The sequence below is a fragment of the Phocoena sinus genome, chromosome 6 (genome assembly GCF_008692025.1).
Source record: "Phocoena sinus isolate mPhoSin1 chromosome 6, mPhoSin1.pri, whole genome shotgun sequence".
Classification (NCBI taxonomy): domain Eukaryota; kingdom Metazoa; phylum Chordata; class Mammalia; order Artiodactyla; family Phocoenidae; genus Phocoena; species Phocoena sinus.
The window spans coordinates 53223844-53241647 of NC_045768.1; the positions used below are offsets into that span (position 1 = coordinate 53223844).

The 17804-nt window shown below is 46.9% G+C and overlaps 1 protein-coding gene across 8 annotated transcripts in view; it reads left to right on the top strand.

Moving 5' to 3' along the window:
- The first annotated feature begins 703 nt into the window (after window positions 1-703).
- Window positions 704-17804, top strand: part of SMARCA2 (SWI/SNF related, matrix associated, actin dependent regulator of chromatin, subfamily a, member 2) — a 179082-nt gene continuing 161981 nt past the window's right edge. The window contains exons 1-2 of one of the 8 annotated variants that reach the window (XM_032634486.1): window positions 704-840; window positions 14513-14773. In XM_032634486.1, the coding sequence (XP_032490377.1) occupies window positions 14549-14773 (225 nt within the window). In that variant the 5' untranslated portion in view covers window positions 704-840; window positions 14513-14548. Of the gene's footprint in view, window positions 841-1480; window positions 1560-2122; window positions 2587-2951; window positions 3196-14512; window positions 14774-17804 lie in introns of those variants that run through there. The other 7 variants (XM_032634490.1, XM_032634487.1, XM_032634489.1 and 4 more) reach the window with 7 other exon arrangements.

The window sequence follows — 17804 nt, forward strand, 5'->3', positions numbered from 1 at the left end:
GGCAGGAATGTTCTTTGTGCCCGCCTTCCTTTTTACGGGGGGGGGGGGGGGAGAAAGAGAGATTTATAATTACAGCCTTGGGGGGTGGGGCAGGGTAGGGGAGAAAAAGTTTCAGGCAGCACGTCGATGCCTGTTTTTTCTCATGGTCAACGCTGTGCCACAAACAGCTTCGGTGCCACTCGGAGCCCTCCCCTCGTCCCCTCCCTTTCCCTCTGCAGGCTCGCTCTGGCAGGCGGAGGCGCAGTTAAATTCCAGCACCTTCTTCACATAACCCCAAACTACTACGCGCTATTACTACGGCTGCCCTCCCTTTCGCTTTGCCTCCTCCGCTTCCCAGCCTCCCGAGAGGAGCCCGGCAGCGGCCTTGGAAGACCGCCGGGAAGGGATAACGGGCGCCCAATTCCATCAGGTCTCCGGGCTTTCTGCGTCCTGCGCAGTTTCTCTGTTCCACGCACACACACGGCCAGAGCCGGCACCTTGCAGACACACACGGATCCACGCATACAGTAGAGCTGTCTCGATCCACATTCTTGCACACCGCCCCCTCCTCCCCTCCGAGCTTCGGGAGTCGCTGAGCGGGGCGAGTGACAGGCGCGTTCCGCCAACCCGCGCCCAGGCGGGCAGGGAAGAGCGGCGCACGGGGCCAACTGCGGCGCGCCTTCCGGCGCCGGTGGAGGCGGTGAGGGTGGGACGCGGGGCGGAGCCGGAGTTTAGGAAGAGGAGGGGATGGCTGTCATCAATGAAGTCATATTCATAATCTAGTCCTCTCTCCCTCTGTTTCTGTACTCCGGGTGACTCACAGAGGGAAGAGATTCAGCCAGCACACTCCTCGAGAACAAGGTAAATATAACTTACAACTCCTTTCTCCTCTTTCCCCTCCCTCCGGCCTCCGGGCTGCAGCCGCGGCACAAACCCTTCCGGCACCGCGCCGCCTTCGCCGGGGATTATTCATTATTATCCTAATTATTATTTATTGTGCATGCACGGAGACCAAAACAAACAGGCGGGCCAATCGCTACAACAAAAAAAGCCCGCCTCCTCCCTGCGGGCCTCAGGTGGAATGCTCTAACAGCAGCTCCCGCGGGGCGGTGGGAGAAACCGGAAAGTTTCAGCCGAACCTTGCTGTTCTAATAATAACAGTAATAATGACTACTTCAAGGAGGCAAGGGGAGGAACATCCCAACAAACCACAGCCTTGACCCTAGGTAGGCAGTCAGCGATGCGCTGCTAACTCCAGCTTGCAACACACACACACTCGGCAAGGTTGCAATCCCCCCATTCCCATAAAAGCTAGGGTGGCGGGGGGTTGGCAGGAGGACCGGGAAGGAGGATGGAAACGCGACAGTTCTTCCAGAGCAGTCTTCCCCGGAAGAGTTGGAAGGCGAGCGGGAGAGGAGGGCGAGGAGCCCGGGCTGGCGGCGGGGCGCCAACGAACGCGGCTGCCACCCGCTTCCCTGGGACTTGTTTAAAGGGCTCCGGCTGCGGAGACGCAAGCGGATCGCGGCGGGAGAAGCCGAAGCTGGCGCACCGAAGCGGCGGCAGCCGACGCCACGGGGCCGGTGCGTGCGGCGTCGGAGGTGTCACCTCCACTTCGCGCGTTCCCTCGGGCGGGGATGGGGGCGCTGACCGGTAGGCAGGCCTTTAGGCAAAGGGGCTCCGGGTGGGCGGGGGGCTGCTGCGCCCGGGGCACTGCGGACGTCCCTGCCCCTGGTACCTGGCGGCCGCGCGGGCTCGGGTGTTGAAGTTCGGGGTGTCCGGCCCGGGCCGCACTGCTGGGAGGGAGGGAGGAGGTCCCGAAGAAGGAGGTCGGAGGTGCCTGCCGGGCTCAGTTACCCTGCCCTCCCCCTTCCCGGGTTTGTTTTCTTTTGCTTTGCGTCTTCCCCTAGCTCGAGATGCGGAAACCGCGGGCGTGGGTCGCCCGCTATCATCCGGGTGCTAGGGGAGCCACCGTGGCTGCCTGCCGGGGAGGCCATGATCCGGATAATCCTCTCTGCCTGACTGTCACAAACAGGACCCGCGCGCACCCGGGCAGCGGCCGTGGCGTTCGCCGGAGAAGGGGAAGGGCTGCGGGGGGTGGGGGGGAAGAATGGGTAGGCTGGCGAGGGCGGGAGGCGGGGTGACCGGGAGAGAGCCTCCCCCCAACGATGACACGCACCTCTTCCTTCTCACTCCTTGCTTTCGAGTTTGCTTTATTCCCATCCCAACCTGGTTTACTCCTTTCTCTGCTTCCCCTCTCCATCTAGCCGTCTTCCCTTCCCCCGTTTGTTTTGCAAAACACGGCCATGCCATCTGCAAAGGTGTCGCGATGCACTTCCCCAAATAACCAGTCCGGCGCGCCAGCCCCTAGTCGCCCTCCGCTTGCGGGCGCACACCGAGGCCTCGCAGCCTGGGCGCAGTTGCACCGCGCGGGGCGGGGCGCAGCGGTGCGGGCTCCGGGGGACACCCGCTCCCGGGTCCCGGCGCTCGGCCGGTTTCCGGTACACGCGGGGAAATCGCCTCCCGCCAGTGTCTGCGCGCTCGCCCCCGCCTCCGCCGCCTGGATTGCATTATTATTTTTATCCGGGTTGCAGTTTGCAGCGGATCCTGGTGAGCAAGGGGCTGGCCGGACTGCTGGGGGGTGGAGGTGGGGGGGGGGGGGGGCGGAGGGAAGTTGGACGTGGATCAGGCAGAAAAAAAAAAGTTTGGCTGGGAGGCTAAGTAGGGAGGGAGGGTGGGAGGGGGCGGCGAGCTCCCGCAGCTCGCGTCTCGGCGCCCTCGGGGCCGGCGCGAGTGTGGCTGCGCGGGAGTGTGAGTGCGTGAGTGCGCGCCGGGGCCGGCGCGTCGCGAGCAGCGGCGCGGGCAGCCGGTCCTGCCCGCGCCCTGCCCGGGAGCCGGGGGAGGAGAAGGCGAGATTTGGTGGCGGGGGCTGGGGTGGGGTGGGGGGTTGGCGTGTGCGTGTGGCTGGCTGTGAGTGTGAGTGTGCGCGCGCGAGCGGCAGAGAATCAGGAAGTCACAGCAGCGAAGCGCACACAGACATGTTTGATCGCCGTGACATGACGCGCGCGAGGGAGGAAGCGGCAGCGGCGGCCGGGGCCGGGCCGCGGACTCTGGCGCCGGCCTAGGGCTCGGGCGGGGAAGACCCGCTCTGGGCCGCCGGCCGCGCTGCCACTGCAGGCTCGGCGAGCCCCGCGCCTCTTTTTGTTCCGTGTCCCCCAGGTAAGGATTACTGCGCCGCCGCCGCCCGCCCTGTGCAGAGCTTTCCAGCTCTTTCCCTGCCGGCCCCCTCCGGTCTCCCGGCTCGCCGCGCCTGTAAAGTCAGGCAGGCGGGGGAAGCCGGCTCCCGACCCTCCGATCGATCGCGTGGAAAACTTTCCAGCGGGAGGCACCGCGAGGGGAAGAAGAAGGCCTTGCTGGCTGCTGTCCCTTGTCAGTTCTTCTCCGGGTCTGGGGAGTGGAGTCGCTGCGCCTTGGGGCCGTTGCACATGCAAACTTCGGGCCTAAACGTGCCTCCAACTCTCGCAGTATTTACTCCAACAATAAAATAAATATTCAGAGTCGTCCACTTGGTCCTAACAGGCGCTTGGATTTTTTAAGAGCAGGAGACAGGCTGGGGAGTCGAGGGAAGTGGGGCTGTTGTGCCGAATCCATTCCTTCTTTAATGTCTGCAGCGGGTGTTATGTAACTTTAGTAGCACATGGGTGCAAAGCCCATACTGGGCTTCCCCCCTCCTTTGTTTATATAACTTTTTGGAGAGTTTTGCAAGGTTGTCCCTTTTCTTTCTTTCTTTCTTTTCTCCTCCTTAATCTGACGGAGGTTGGTGCTTTTGAGAAAGCAAAGCGACCCGGGTCGGTATTTTATGGAGAGGTGTCATCCTTATCTCCTGGTTATTAGGTAGGCTGTGTTCCTAACTATGTGTGATGTTAGAGCATAAGGAAGACATTAAGGATACACGTTTGTCTACCGCACTGAGTGGTTATTTTTAACGTCTGTGCGTTACCAATAGCAGAGTTCAAATTTAAACTTCCATTTCAAAGGACTTTTTAATTTACACCTGGCTGTTGGAAGAGAATGCTTGTAGGAACAGAAAGATTGTTGCTTGAGTACTGAGTGGAAGAAAATTCCTGTCTAACCAAGTACGTAAGACTCAGAAACCTCTGAGATCTGTACTAAAATAAAAGCCATGCCCAGTGTTACATGTGCGTGTAGACTTATATATGCACATTCAAATGTTTCAGTGATATTTTCCACCATTTTGGGGGGGGACCACTACCCCAGTCTTGTTTGCCTACACTAGACTTGCTAGGCTTCTAGCCTACTTCTAGCTCACTGGTGAAGTGTTAAGAGGTGTGGCAGGTTTGAATCCAAGTTGGTGCATTGTTATGCAAATAGAACACACTTTCTCTTTTAAGAATCTAATTGCCCTTTTATTCTCCTGGGCTTTTTTTTTTTTTTGAAGCTCCCTGACAACTTGGAATGTTTGCTGCTGGAAAGAGGGGATTTGGAGATGCCTATTAGGTACAAAAGATATTTATGACCTGAAATAAAAAACCAAACCTGTAGACAGCCTCCCCTCTACCTTGTTGGGGGCATTAAAGAGAGAAGCCATATTGTTGAAGAACACTGTAAAATAAATCAGGAGTTTGGGGTATCAGAACCCTTGAAGAATTGGCAGAGGTGAGGGGGTGCTTCCTTACATGCAGCTTTTCTCTCCTCAGTGACATCAGTTACATCCCAGCTCCGGGACTGGCTGCACTGTGGGGTTTCACAGAAAATATTCACCGCCAGAGTGTGTTCAAAGCAGCCTTAGATCTTTTCTTTTGTTCGTTTTTTTAAAGTGGTTTTTGAGCATTTCTCGTCAAGTTTCTTAAAAAGTGCTTTGACCAACACCTGAGGCTTGGAATTGACGAAAAAAAAAAAAGTGCCTCTGCACTTGTCATATTGTTAATCTTTGGATTCTGTTTAAAATATTTCTGACACCTTAACCAGAAAGTACCACTTTGGCGAAGAAATAATTATTGAAACCTTTTTTCTTTGATTAAGTTTAAGATAAGTTATTTTACAGGCGAGCATGAAAGCACATACCATGCTCTTCTAGGACATCATCGTGATACCCCTTATATTCCGGTAATATTTTGACATTTCAATTTGAGGGCTTAGTATGTATTGGAACAAGACCATAAAAGAGAAGACTTTCATATATTATAAAAGTGGTGCCATCCTCTAGTGTTTTCATGTTGGCTTTTTTTTTCCCTTTAGCAGTCTTCCTTTGTAAACAAGGCCTTTGTCAAACTCTCCTAGGTCAGCAGCTTTTCGATACTCCAGAGAAATAATAAATCACTATTTATGACATCTTGACATGGTGCCATGAGAACAACTGAACTGTCACAAATATAATGCTAAGGAGTGTTTCCCAGCACTAGTATATTGAGGCTGGGTTGATCAGACCTGGTTTAGCCACCAGAAGTTTTGATTCACACTGTTTCTGGTCAAGATGATTTTAAGGGAAGTCATGGACGATTTGTTGCTGACCATGAGTGGCCTTAGAAAGCTCTACGTAAATGAGCCACATTTTTCTTCTGCACTATTTCTGGTGAACAGATGAGAAAATTTCCCTGATGTGAAAAGCCGTTTTTGGGAGCTGCTTCTGATTTTTTTTTTTGTCACTTTTTTTCTATAAAAGAATGATCATCTCAATTGCTCCTTTTTCTTACATGTGTCCTGTAGTTTGTTTTTGAACAATAGAGGATGCTGAATTTTCTGTGGTCTTTGGAAGTATTTGTTTATGGAACTTTAATCTCTAGCCACTTAATAAAGTCATGGATCATTCTATAAGTGGTTGGGAATAGAAAATACAGGTGGTGGTAGGTTATTTGGTAGAGTATTTAGGAAGCCCTGGGGTGTTTATTTTTTCTGCATAGAAGGTCATGACTATATTTTCCAGGGAATATAGGACTCTAAAACTTAGTTCTGCCAGAGTCATTATGAAACATAGCATATTTATTTGCCTGAGATATTTATCACCAAGTTAAATGGGATCCTGCAACCTGGGTTTGGAAAACTTTACAACTTTATTACTGTTTATTATTACTTTTTCCCCTTATATTAATATAGCACTTTTTTGGAAAGTGTTTTAGATATATTAGAGATTTTAAAGATACAGTCAAAGATACTTGAATAATTATACTTTAGCAAAACATATAACACAGCTGATGAAATTCAGGAGCTAAATAGTTGAATCTTTCGAATGTTGGATATAAACATTATTTAATTTTAATTATGAGAGAATAAGTAAGTAATTCACTCATTTAGAATGATGCTTTAGATATGAAATACAGGATTTTTGACCGAAATATTTACATAAGTGGTGCCTTTCTGGACTTCATGATACATTATTATGTAACTGAAGCCGACTATGAATTGTAATGTTTTATTAGATATAAGACTTTCAGAACATTCAGTTACCATCAGGGAATATGGCTGTATAGTTTTATACTTTTGAAAAGATGACAGTATTCTGTGTAATTTTAGGTGGTATATAAGCATCAGTCTTCGTTTTTGTTTTTTTTTTTGAACTTTTGAATTTTATTTTATTTATATTTTTATACAGCAGGTTCTTATTAGTCATCCATCTTATACACATCAGTGTACACATGTCAATCCCAACCTCTCAATTCATCACACCACCACTACCCCCCGCCGCTTTCCCCCCTTGGTGTCCATACGTTTGTTCTCTACATCTGTGTCTCAGTTTCTGCCCTGCAAACCGGTTCATCTGTACCGTTTTTCTAGGTTCCACGTATATTAAGCCTCAGTCTTCTGCCAATATATCATCTACCTCTCTGCAAGCACTAATATTTTAGAAACCTTTTAGAAGCTGACCTAACTGAAATATTGACCCTTTTGTAAATTGATGAATGGAATTCATAGAAGTTGAAATAAATTTGAAGTTTAAAACCCATTAAATATAACTCCCCCCCCTTTTTTTTGTTTGTTTGTTTGTTTAAACTGAATTCAGAATTGTGGAATTAAAGTTACTTAAAAACAGCAAAAACATCTTTGACCAAAAAGCATCGGGATATGTTATCTTACAGGTTAACAGAAGTCCAGGGGAAGTTCTCTATCAGTTTGTGTTAGGATTGTGTTTTCTTGTTTTCTTGTTTAGAATGACTGTATTTCTTTACCTGCTTGAGGTTGTATTGTCCAGTTTTTACCATCCTACTGGGAGTTAAGTCATTGAACTTGGAAACTGAATGTCCGTGAGGAAAGCTGGGCATGTAATAGCTTTGCAAATATTTGCAACTCTTTTGCCGTTTGCTGTTGTGCTGGATTCTTACATGCACTAAAATGCTATTAAGCAAAGTCTATAAATCCGTAAAAAATGAATGATCTGCAATCGAGAATTTATGTCTTACAAAGAACATGCCTGAACACGTATGAATAGCAAATTGTACACCGCACAGACCACTTGATACAGGGAGAGATCAGGATGGGCTCTCTTGAGTGCCTGGGGTAGATAGAGTCTTCGAGCTGGAGGACGATTGTGGCCAGAGGAGGGCAGGGGTGGGGTGGTGGGTGCTGATCATATGAGATCAGGAGAAAGTCCTGAGATCACAGGGCCCGAGCCTAAAGAAACTGTGAGAAGACCAATGGACCAATTTTGACCTGGTTGCCCAGGGCAAGAGGTTCCAGTTGGGAAGAATTTTCAAAAGATACAAGTTGGAGAAGGTAGAAAGACTTGATTTCCAGGCTAAAGCATGAATGTTTTATCCAGAGTGTGTTGGAGGTTTCTCTCAGAAGTTTGGAGCAAGGGAATTCATGAACAAAAAGTATGTTAGATTAATCTAGCAGATGGTGAATTCAAGTCCAGGGTGGGAATTGAAGACTTTAGAAGGATCCTCGCCATAACATACATTTTTATACGATAGCTCACAAGGTGTTTTCACATGTAATACTTTATTTGCTTCATATCAAAATTGAGGTAGCGGGCTTACCTGGTGGCGCAGTGGTTGAGAGTCCACCTGCCGATGCAGGGGACACGGGTTCGTGCCCCGGTCCGGGAGGATCCCACATGCTGCGGAGCAGCTGCGCCCGTGAGCCATGGCCGCTGAGCCTGCGCGTCCGGAGCCTGTGCTCCGCGATGGGAGAGGCCACAGCAGTGAGAGGCCCGCGTACCGCAAAAAAAAAAAAAAAAATTGAGGTAGCTGACTACTATTATGCCTGTTTTGTAAAAGAGAACTTGAAATTCAGAGGTCAAATAAACTACGTGGTGATTTATTTTTTAATGGCAGATTAACACTGTAAACGGCCATTATTCATTTTAATTGCAGTGAACTTGAAGGGTTCATGCTTGAATTTTTGTTGCTGCTGTGAAAGTCGGGTAAAGTGGGGCATCTCACTGGTCTGCTGGGGTTCATTCAGCGTATAATGGTCAAGTTTTAACTGCTAAGTCAACGTGTGCCATCTCAGCCAGAAAAAGTTCTTACAGTATGTATTTCAGACTCTTACATGTTTAGTGTATAAATAAAATTATCTTAGCAGACAGAGATGAAAGTGGCCATCGTTGATTCTTATCAGCATCCCAAATGAGGTTGCCTTGCAAAGGGGCCTAACAGAACTTAGGAAGGATGGGTGTATGTGTAAATACACACGAGTTACATTTCAGGGTGTCACGCTTTGCTACTAGTTTTTGTTGGTTTGTCTGTTTTGGTTTTGACCAATTACCTAGCAGTTTGGGTTCAACTGAATTTAAGAAGTGATAGTTGTCCGTGATTACCTTTGTAACTACCAGAGGACATGGATTTTGGGTTAGAGGGATGTTCTGCCGGAGTGCTTTTTTGTTGAGGAGCTTCTAGTACTTTGGGTTTTCTTGTAAACACCCTGCTTAAAAGAATTTTTCCTTTGTGGAAACATCGGCTGTCCTTACCAAAGAGGTCATGGAATTGCATCACAGGTAGACTCTTCTGAGAAGGCAGCTCATGGTATGTCTAGGGTGATAATGTCAAGAGCCAGGTTCCTGTTAAGGCAGTGCCTGGGGCTCACGGGGCTGTAATTGGCCCCTGAAGTTTGTTTTCTCTCTTGTCCTGCACTGATCTGCTTTGGAGCCCCTGCCAGGTCTGACTCTGGGCAGGGACGGTCCCAAGGCTTTTTATTCCGGTCCCAAGGCTTTTTATTCCAAGTGAGGGCAGCAGCTTGCATCCTAATTCCTTCCCTTGACTCAACGATGCGGAGTTCGCAGAAGCCCAGCAAACACAGCACACTTTTCATCCAACCACTTTTTAAAACAACCTCGACTTTGAATGGTAAACTGCCAGGAATGACAACGAGAAAGATGTTTTCCATGCTTTTCTCGAGTTTCAGGCCAGCCACGTAGAATGTTCACTCTAAGCACAGTGTGGTTTTTATCTGTGGCACAAATCATTTCGTGCACTGTTTAAAGTTGCGCGTCTCAGACCAAGAAGCACGAGGGCTTTGGGTATATTTCACCACCTATCCAGACAACCTTGGCCTCTAAAAAAGAAACTGCTGGTAGATTTATTTCTTTTATCTTCCTTGCTGTTCTTACCTACTCTCTACTCCCCCATCAAGAACAGCAGCACTTGTGTTCCAGTTCTAGAGATGTTGCTACTTCTTGTGGGGGAATTCTCAATTCATTTACAGAGAAAGCTACAGAGAAAACCTTCAGGGTCACGGGAGACAGTCTGAATCAGCAAACAGACATAAAAAGAACTCTTATCTTCACTATCTCCTGAGCCTTAATCGTTCTCCATAACAGCCAGAAAACTTGAAAACAACAGTTATTCTTAGGGATGTGAACCGGGCCTAACTTTTATTTCTCATATTCCACCTTTGACCTGTACCCCAAAGTCTTTCTGTAAATGCAGAAGAGAGAAAGGTCTGCTGGAGATCCAAGATCACCCCCCGCTTCCTTATTACGTTTCGTGAAGTTATTTAAGAGGTGTTGTCTAGTGCAGGTTGTGCTTCCCCCCCAAACTCTTTCTGTGACTAGAAAACACAAGTTGCTAGGAAACATTTATTTATTATCTATTTTTACTGCAAGGCCTAGCAGAAATGGCACCTTCTCCACGAAGCCTCCCTTAATTCCCTTTTCTTGCCTCCGCCCTCCAAGCTGTAAGTCCTCTCTCCTGCCCGTGACTACAGTGGACACTCTAGCTATACCCCTTCTGGTCTTGCAGGAACTTGCATGTTCTTTTTTTTTTTTTTTTTTTTCTCACTGCTATTTATGGATAAGTCCCGTTTCCCTGTCAGACTTGCAGAGCCCTGGGTAAGCCCTCTGGTCATTTCTGTACATCCTCCATGCCTTGTGCCCAGGGGAGAGCCAGGACAGTTGGGAATAGATGAGTAAAACAGGTCCTCTGGATCTTTGATTAAACATCACCGACCTCTTAGGTTCATAACATTGTCTCTGCCTCATATTCTCTCGAGGGCTTTTCTTCACTTCTCTGTCCCTTCGCACATTAACATAGGATCACAGCCAAATCCCAGTCCTCGCGACATCTCCCATTGTTTCCATCTTTGCTTCTGCATCCTCCGCTTCGCACTCCTGTGCATCGTTGCCTCAGCCTGAGTGACAGCTCTCCACACTGGTGGATGGCCTGGCTTGCCTGATGGTGCCGTGACTCGGTATTGGGCCAGGAGTGAAGAGATAAAAAGCTCTACTCACAGATGTGACTTGGGGCAAGCTCTGTGGTCCCTTCCTGCCCTCTTCTTTTAAATGGGGACGTGACCAAATGTGTCCTCAAGTCAAGTCCCTGAAATGATTCTGAAGCACATGGGGTTGTGTTGAAGTATTACTGCAAGTGTGGGGATCTTTCAGCTGATTGGAGCGAGACAGGACGGTAGACGTTCTGTCCTGGTTGTCATGGTGGGACTGGTGACCCTTAAAATTCCATGAAGTTGAACTCCTTTTAATATGCAGATGGGTATGCTGGGGCTTTCTGCAAAGGGGAGAGGAAGGGAATTCGGGCTGAGGGAGGATGTCTACAGTGGTTGGAGTTGTGGGAAGCTCCAACGACTTTTATTTTTAAAAAGCGCACACTCCCCGGTTGTAAAGGCAGGGTCAGGACGAAAAAAGACAGGGTGTACTGCTGAAAAATTCTTGGCTAAGAACACAGCGGCCTGGCCCTCAGGGAGTGCTGGTGTGAGGTGGAGGGAAGCGTTGAGGGGAGGAGAGGGGCCTGGCAGTGCCGGGGTCTGGGGAGGTCTGTGTGCCTAACATCCTTACACACAGACACGTTTTCTTCCTTATATTGGCCATGTAATTATGGAACAGGCCGTTCTTTTTGGTGACAATGTAAAACTTCCCCGCCCCGCCCCCCAACACAAAATAAAAATAGATTTTGAGTGTTATCTTGCGGAGAGACCTGGCACTCCTGCCCTCTCAAGGTTACTGGAGCCATCGCCTCTCCCCCATCTGCCCTGTGCCTGTCCCTACTGTCGCCACCCCATCTGCATCACTTAATTGGTGCCTGGAAGAAAAAAGAAAGGGGTTTGGATTCCTAGGGAGACCGGGAGGGTGGGTGAGGGGAAGCTGAGTTGGCCAATACTGGACTTTCACCCTTAACCACAGGGACTCAGTAATGACCTACGCCTCTGCTTGAGACTCGCACCTCTTTGTAATTTACACCCCCGAATTGCTTTACGCTGTGGGAAGGTTTAAGTGTGTCTTGGAGCTGCATCATGAAGTTGCCACCAGAAATGAAGAGGAAGGAATAGGAGGCCAGGACTGTGGCCTCGTCTCTGAGAGGTGCTCCTCTGTGCTACGCTTGGGTGATGGTGCCGTGGCGTGAATCCTGGGACAGCCCGGGTCCTGCCCTGGAGGTTCACTGATGAGCGCGCCCACACATAAGGTTGGAGGAATCGGGAGATGCTGCAAGCCCTGGATAGGCAGATGCAGGGAGCCTTGAGATGCTTCGATTCCAAGCCCAGAGGAAGCTGAGAAACCCAGAAAAAAAAAAAAAACGCTTTGCCCGGGAACCCCGGGGTTGGTGACAGCCCTGAGGTGGGCAGAACCCAATGTCTCTGGGCTCCCAGTCAGAAGCCAGAGGGTCACATTCAAGTTGTGCGGTAGTCCAGGTCCCTTAGCTGTGCGGGATGGGGCAGGTTTGCTCCCTTGTTAAACTGTGCTGTTTCTCTGAGCTGGCTTCTTGTTTATTCATCTGTGCTGTTTCACGGACACATTCATTAAGCGCATGCTCCTAAAGGTTCTCTTCTTACGAAAAAGTTTCCTATATAACACGTTCCTATATTAACATTCTTCTTTATGTCCGTATTCTTCCATTTCCTGTCTCATATGTTTTCCCCCTAAGAAGTTTTTAGTAGTTTCCTATAACAAAAAATGATGAGCGTTTCTGTGGGACTGCATACAATTAATTACAACATTCTACGAGACTCCCAGATGAAAGTCATTATATGCACAGAAAGTCGTTGGTATTTTGGGATAATAGATATTAAAATATAAAACATGAAAAGTAGGACTGCCAGGCTGACTGAGCATTTGTATCTTCATTGTTCAAACTTGTGGTATCTTGCCATCATAGCCATTGAAGCCAATTTCAAGGTAAATCATAACAGGAAGTAAGCAATTTCCTTTTATTCACTAAAAAATAAAGGGGTTTATTAGTTTGCTGATATACATGAAAGAACATTTTAACTTGTAGTACCCCTGAATTGACGTCAGCGTCCTAAATTTAAAATGCTGACTGGACGTGGGTGGGTGTGTGTATATGTGAGGGGGTGGAATCCAAAAAAAAAAAAAAAAAAAGGTTACTTCCGCCTGCTTTGTTAATCACAAAGAATAAATAATAACATTTGGCTCTCTTGTGAATTCAGGCTATAATTTACTGTCCAAGCTTCCCTGTTGTTTTAGAAATCACTTGAACTGTGTTCTCTTAGTCCCATCTTGTATCAGCAAAACAGTTTGAGTGATCCCTTGCTTAAAATCAGTCCAAAGCAGCCTTTCATCCCTTCCTGTTCTAGCCCTAATTCATTTATCAGATTGGCCAAATTCTTGCCTCCACTTTTCAGATTTCTTTGTTTGAACATACCTCAAACCCTGATTGCTCTCTTAATTTTTTTATTTTTTAATAATTGACTCTATTAATAGTTTGCCCTTGCAACTTTGTCTACACTTCATTCAGATCTTTTCTGAGCACTTACTCCATGCTGGTTGGAGGTGCTGGGGATACAGGAGCGAAGAAGGGCCAGACCTCACCCTCACGGCCCTCACATTCTAGAGATTCCTCGAGAGGTGACGGTAGTTAGCTAAGAATGGAAGTAACGTGGGTTTTTTCATTTAATTTTCCCTCTAACCTCTCATTTCACCATGGAAAGAGCCCTGCTGTGGGTGACCTGGCCCCTATGGTCTAATTTCTTCCCTGCCACTAATCAGTGGGTAAGCAAGTCCACTTAGGATTCTGTGAGTTCGGCATCAGAAGAGGTTTTGTGTGTACAGGTGTGTGCCCCCAGATGACATAATATATCACCATGACTACCCTGGGATCATTCATCTCCATCAAAATTCAGAAAACAGCTTATTTACTCATTTTGGCTGATATCCAAGATCCCGTCGTACCCACCCCACGAGGCAGTTCCCCGGTGGGGATGCCAAGAAGTCTTGGCACATGGGCGATGGAATACCGCTTTGCTGGAGAACTGGAATTTTCATACCACGCCTCTGGTGGGCCCCGATCCAGGAGTCGTGGTTGATGTCTCGTGTGAGTCTTGGACCCCAGAGAGGCCCGGGATGAATCCCTGCCCTTCACTGTCCACGTGGTCTTTAATTAATTACCTGGTGGTAGGACCACATCTTAACCTGCCCTTCTGTTCGTTTCTGCTGGAGTGGAGGTGGCAGGGCCGGGGAGTAAGGCTCAGTAAGAGAGGCTGCTTGTTGTGCCAGGCACAGAGCTATGGTTTTACACGTACCATCACATTTTAGTCTCAGTGCGTCATTGCCTATGCGGCTGTGTGAACCCGTATTTGTCTGACTGCCATTAACCTCTTCTTTTCCCATGATTGGCAATTCCCTTTCATCCTCAGTTTATGAAATTGTACTTGCTCCCCCTTTTAACTCTCTAGAATTCTGTGAAGTTTGAATGCTTATTGACTTATGCAAGTGGGTCTTGGTTGGGTATTTCTTGAGGAGGTGTATATTTTAATGGCTTTGTGGGGTTAATGCCTTGTAAGGTGCCCAAGTAATGAAGAGCATCTGTTGGCTTCAGTAATAAATTTTAAGCTTGTTTAGAATTCTCCTTATGTCTTACATTTGAGTTTCTCCAGTGAGCCTTTTTTTGGATCTTAGATGATTTATATCTTTCCGGGGAATCATTTTAAATAAGAGGTCTTCATAAAGACTAGGGCAGATGGATATATATCACACTCTCTCAAACATCCGGGCTAGACAGGGCAGTTCTGTTTGATGTTTGTTATGGAAATGGCACCATCTAATACTAACAACTGTTTTATTCTGATCGTAACATCATGTTTAAAACATTCCTTTCTCTTCTTTCCAACTCAGTATCACTGTACTGACTGGCAGAGTCAGGAGAAGTAGATGTCCACGCCCACAGACCCTGGTGCGATGCCCCACCCAGGGCCTTCGCCAGGGCCGGGACCCTCTCCTGGACCAATTCTTGGGCCCAGTCCAGGACCTGGACCATCCCCAGGTTCCGTCCACAGTATGATGGGGCCAAGTCCTGGGCCTCCAAGTGTCTCACACCCTATGCCGTCGATGGGGTCTGCTGATTTCCCGCAGGAAGGCATGCATCAAATGCATAAGGTAAGAGTTCATTCTCCCGTCCATCCATCCGTCCATCTTCTGAGTCATGGATGGCTAATAATCACTGATAACTCCCCTCTCTTTTTTCTACTATTGTTTACAAGAGAATCAAGCTAGGTCTTTCTCTTATCTTGTACATTATTGAAAACATACATTCCAAGGCTCTTTTATTGTTACAGATGTTGCACCAGTCAGGGAGATCTGATCTTGGCTTTTTAAAAAGTATTAGCTACAATATGCAGCTCTCTCTCCCTCTCTCTCTTTTCTTTTTTTTTTTTTTGGGCCACGCCACGTGGCATGTGGAACTTCCCTGGCCAGGGATCAAACCCATGCCCTGTGCATTATTGGAAGCATGGCGTCTTAACCACTGGACCACCAGGGAAGTTCTACAATATGCAGTCTGACAGATCCTTTGAATTGTGGGTTGCAGGTATTTTGGCTTGGCAAATAAGTATATTAGTGAATAACTCTTGCTTTTTTTCCCAACTATGTACGTTAAGTACCGTATATCATCCATGAATGAACGTATTGAAAATTTTTCTTCCCTAAAAAGATCCCGTAGTTCCCAAAGAATAAAAGGAAAATGAGTCCTTTCCTAAAGGATTTTTTCAAAAAAGTTTCGATTGAAATAAAGTAGTTTTTAGGGAATTCCTAAAAATGCACTTTGCTCTCTGTCTGTGAAGTGGCTTTATTCTGGTTTTGGAAGAGGGCTCTGATTTTGCAGAACCCAGGGCCAGTTGTTTGTTTCTGGACGAAGGTTATGATAATCTTCCATTTATGAGATTCGGGTTGTTGCTGTTGGGATGAGCATAACGGTATGACGTGGGCATTATGCCTTTGCGGGAGATGCAAAGAAGAGAGAATGGCCTTTTGAGAAAGCAAACGTGATCCTCTGTGACAATTTGCTCCGAGACGTAGCAGTAGCCATAGAAAATCTATGGGACCATTGTGTATTACCTGAAGGTTAGGCCTGAAGAGATGTGTAGAGGTTTTACATCTTTTCCAGGTGACATCACAGGTGGACAGGGTGGTGGAGATGCCTCTTGATGTTAAGCAGGCAAGCTGTGGGAGATACTGGTTTGAAACAGAAAGGTTACCGCAGAAAAGAGCAGTTCTTCCCTTTAATTGTGTAGGACTGGAGGTCAGTTTGGGGTTTTTTGTTTTTGTTTTCTTTAATTTGGGGCTGCATTGGGTCTTCGTTGCTGCACACGGGCTTTCTCTAGTTGCGGTGAGCGGGGGCTACTCTTCGTTGCGATGCGCGGGCTTCTCGTTGCGGCGGCTTCTCTTGTTGTGGAGCACAGGCTCTAGGTGCACAGGCTTCAGTAGCTGTGGCACACGGGCTCAGTAGCTGTGGCTCGCGGGCTCTAGGCACAGGCTCAGTAGTTGTAGCACACGGGCTTAGTTGCTCCGTGGCATGTGGGATCTTCCCAGACCAGGGCTCGAACTGTGTCCCCTGCATTGGCAGGCAGATTCTTAACCACTGCACCACCAGGGAAGTCCCTGGCGGTCAGTTTTAAGATAAGGCATTGCAGCCCAGAAGGGAAGATTCATGTTTTGCAAATTTTGTTATTTGATGATTTTCAAATCAGAAAATTAATATATGCTTATTTTGAAAAGTAAAACCATATTGACATAAATAAAAGAAGTGGTTCACCCCCGGTAACAGCTTATTATATATGCTTTTTACACCTTACTTTTCTCCATCTTCAGTAAAAATACCATCTAAGCACAGGTATGCATATTCAGGTATGATTTTAAAAAATGTTCCCTTTTACCATAATAGCATCGTATCATCACTGTTAATTACTCTGAAACAACGTCTTTTTCATTGAACAAGATATCATGGATAGCCCTATAATATCCCCAAGTTCTCTCCCTGCTTTTTTCATTTCTTTTAAACACATTTTTAGCTTGTCAGGTATGTAGAGAAATAAAGTTGCTCGTTTTCCATATCACATTCTTTAGGAGACATATTGAACATATAGACATATCGAAGTCATTAAATCATCTTGTGTTCATATTAATTTGGGAGGTATATTATAGACCGGATCTGTCACTTGTTAACCTTAGTCCAAGCGGGTTAAATAATTTCAGAAGGGTTTAAGGATGTTTCACCTCCAAAATGAAAATTTGAAAGAAAATATTTAGCTCACCCCTATTACTGTTTAAGCGTTTAAAAGTTAAACGTATGCATGAGTGTATTGGGCTAATGTTATGTTTTTGCCCCGGGGTTGTTTTTATGTATAAGTGTATCTTCTGATCCCTTCTGTTCCGTTATCTAGCATCTTTGTCACATTTTCTCCTATTCTCTGCCCCCATCAATGCTCTTTTTTGTTTTGATTTGCTCTCATTCTGCAAGTTTTGCATTTTCTCATCCTGCTTTTCCTCAGCCCGCAGTCCCTCAGATAATTCCCTGGGTGAGGACATGGTGAAGTGCCTGGAGTTCACACCTGCTGACCAGATGCCTTCACTTTCTGAGAATCTTTTTATAGGCAGCTTTATTCCTTGTCTTTCTCCTCCGTCTCCCTCTGAGCTTCAGCTTTTTGCTTTTCAACATTACTGGAAATAAATAAACAAGTGGCCTAAATACATCTGCTGTGTTGCTTTGATTTCCTCTCTATTATTACTATTTAACAGACTCAGAGACACTCTTTATACCAAATTCTTCCCATTTTTCTTCTGAACATCCTCTTTATGGTAAATTTCTCCTCTTTTCAAGTGCATGCTTTTGACTCTGCAGAAATTAACTTTCCTTTCTCCAAAACTGCAAACACTCATACTTTCTTGCTTGAAGTCATTTGGTTTCTATAAACTCCTGGAAATATTCCTTTCAGGCTGTTTTGAAAATTGCTATTCCAGTTTGGGGAGGAATAGACTTTTCCTTTCTCAAACACATGCTCCATTGCCCAATTCTGGATTGGATTAGTGTCAATTCAATGGCTATTTATTGTGTGTCTGTTGTGTACAAGGCCTCAAGTCCTGTTTCCAGCCCCTGTGTTCTTTATTTTTTTCCAAACTCTGCCGTTAACCT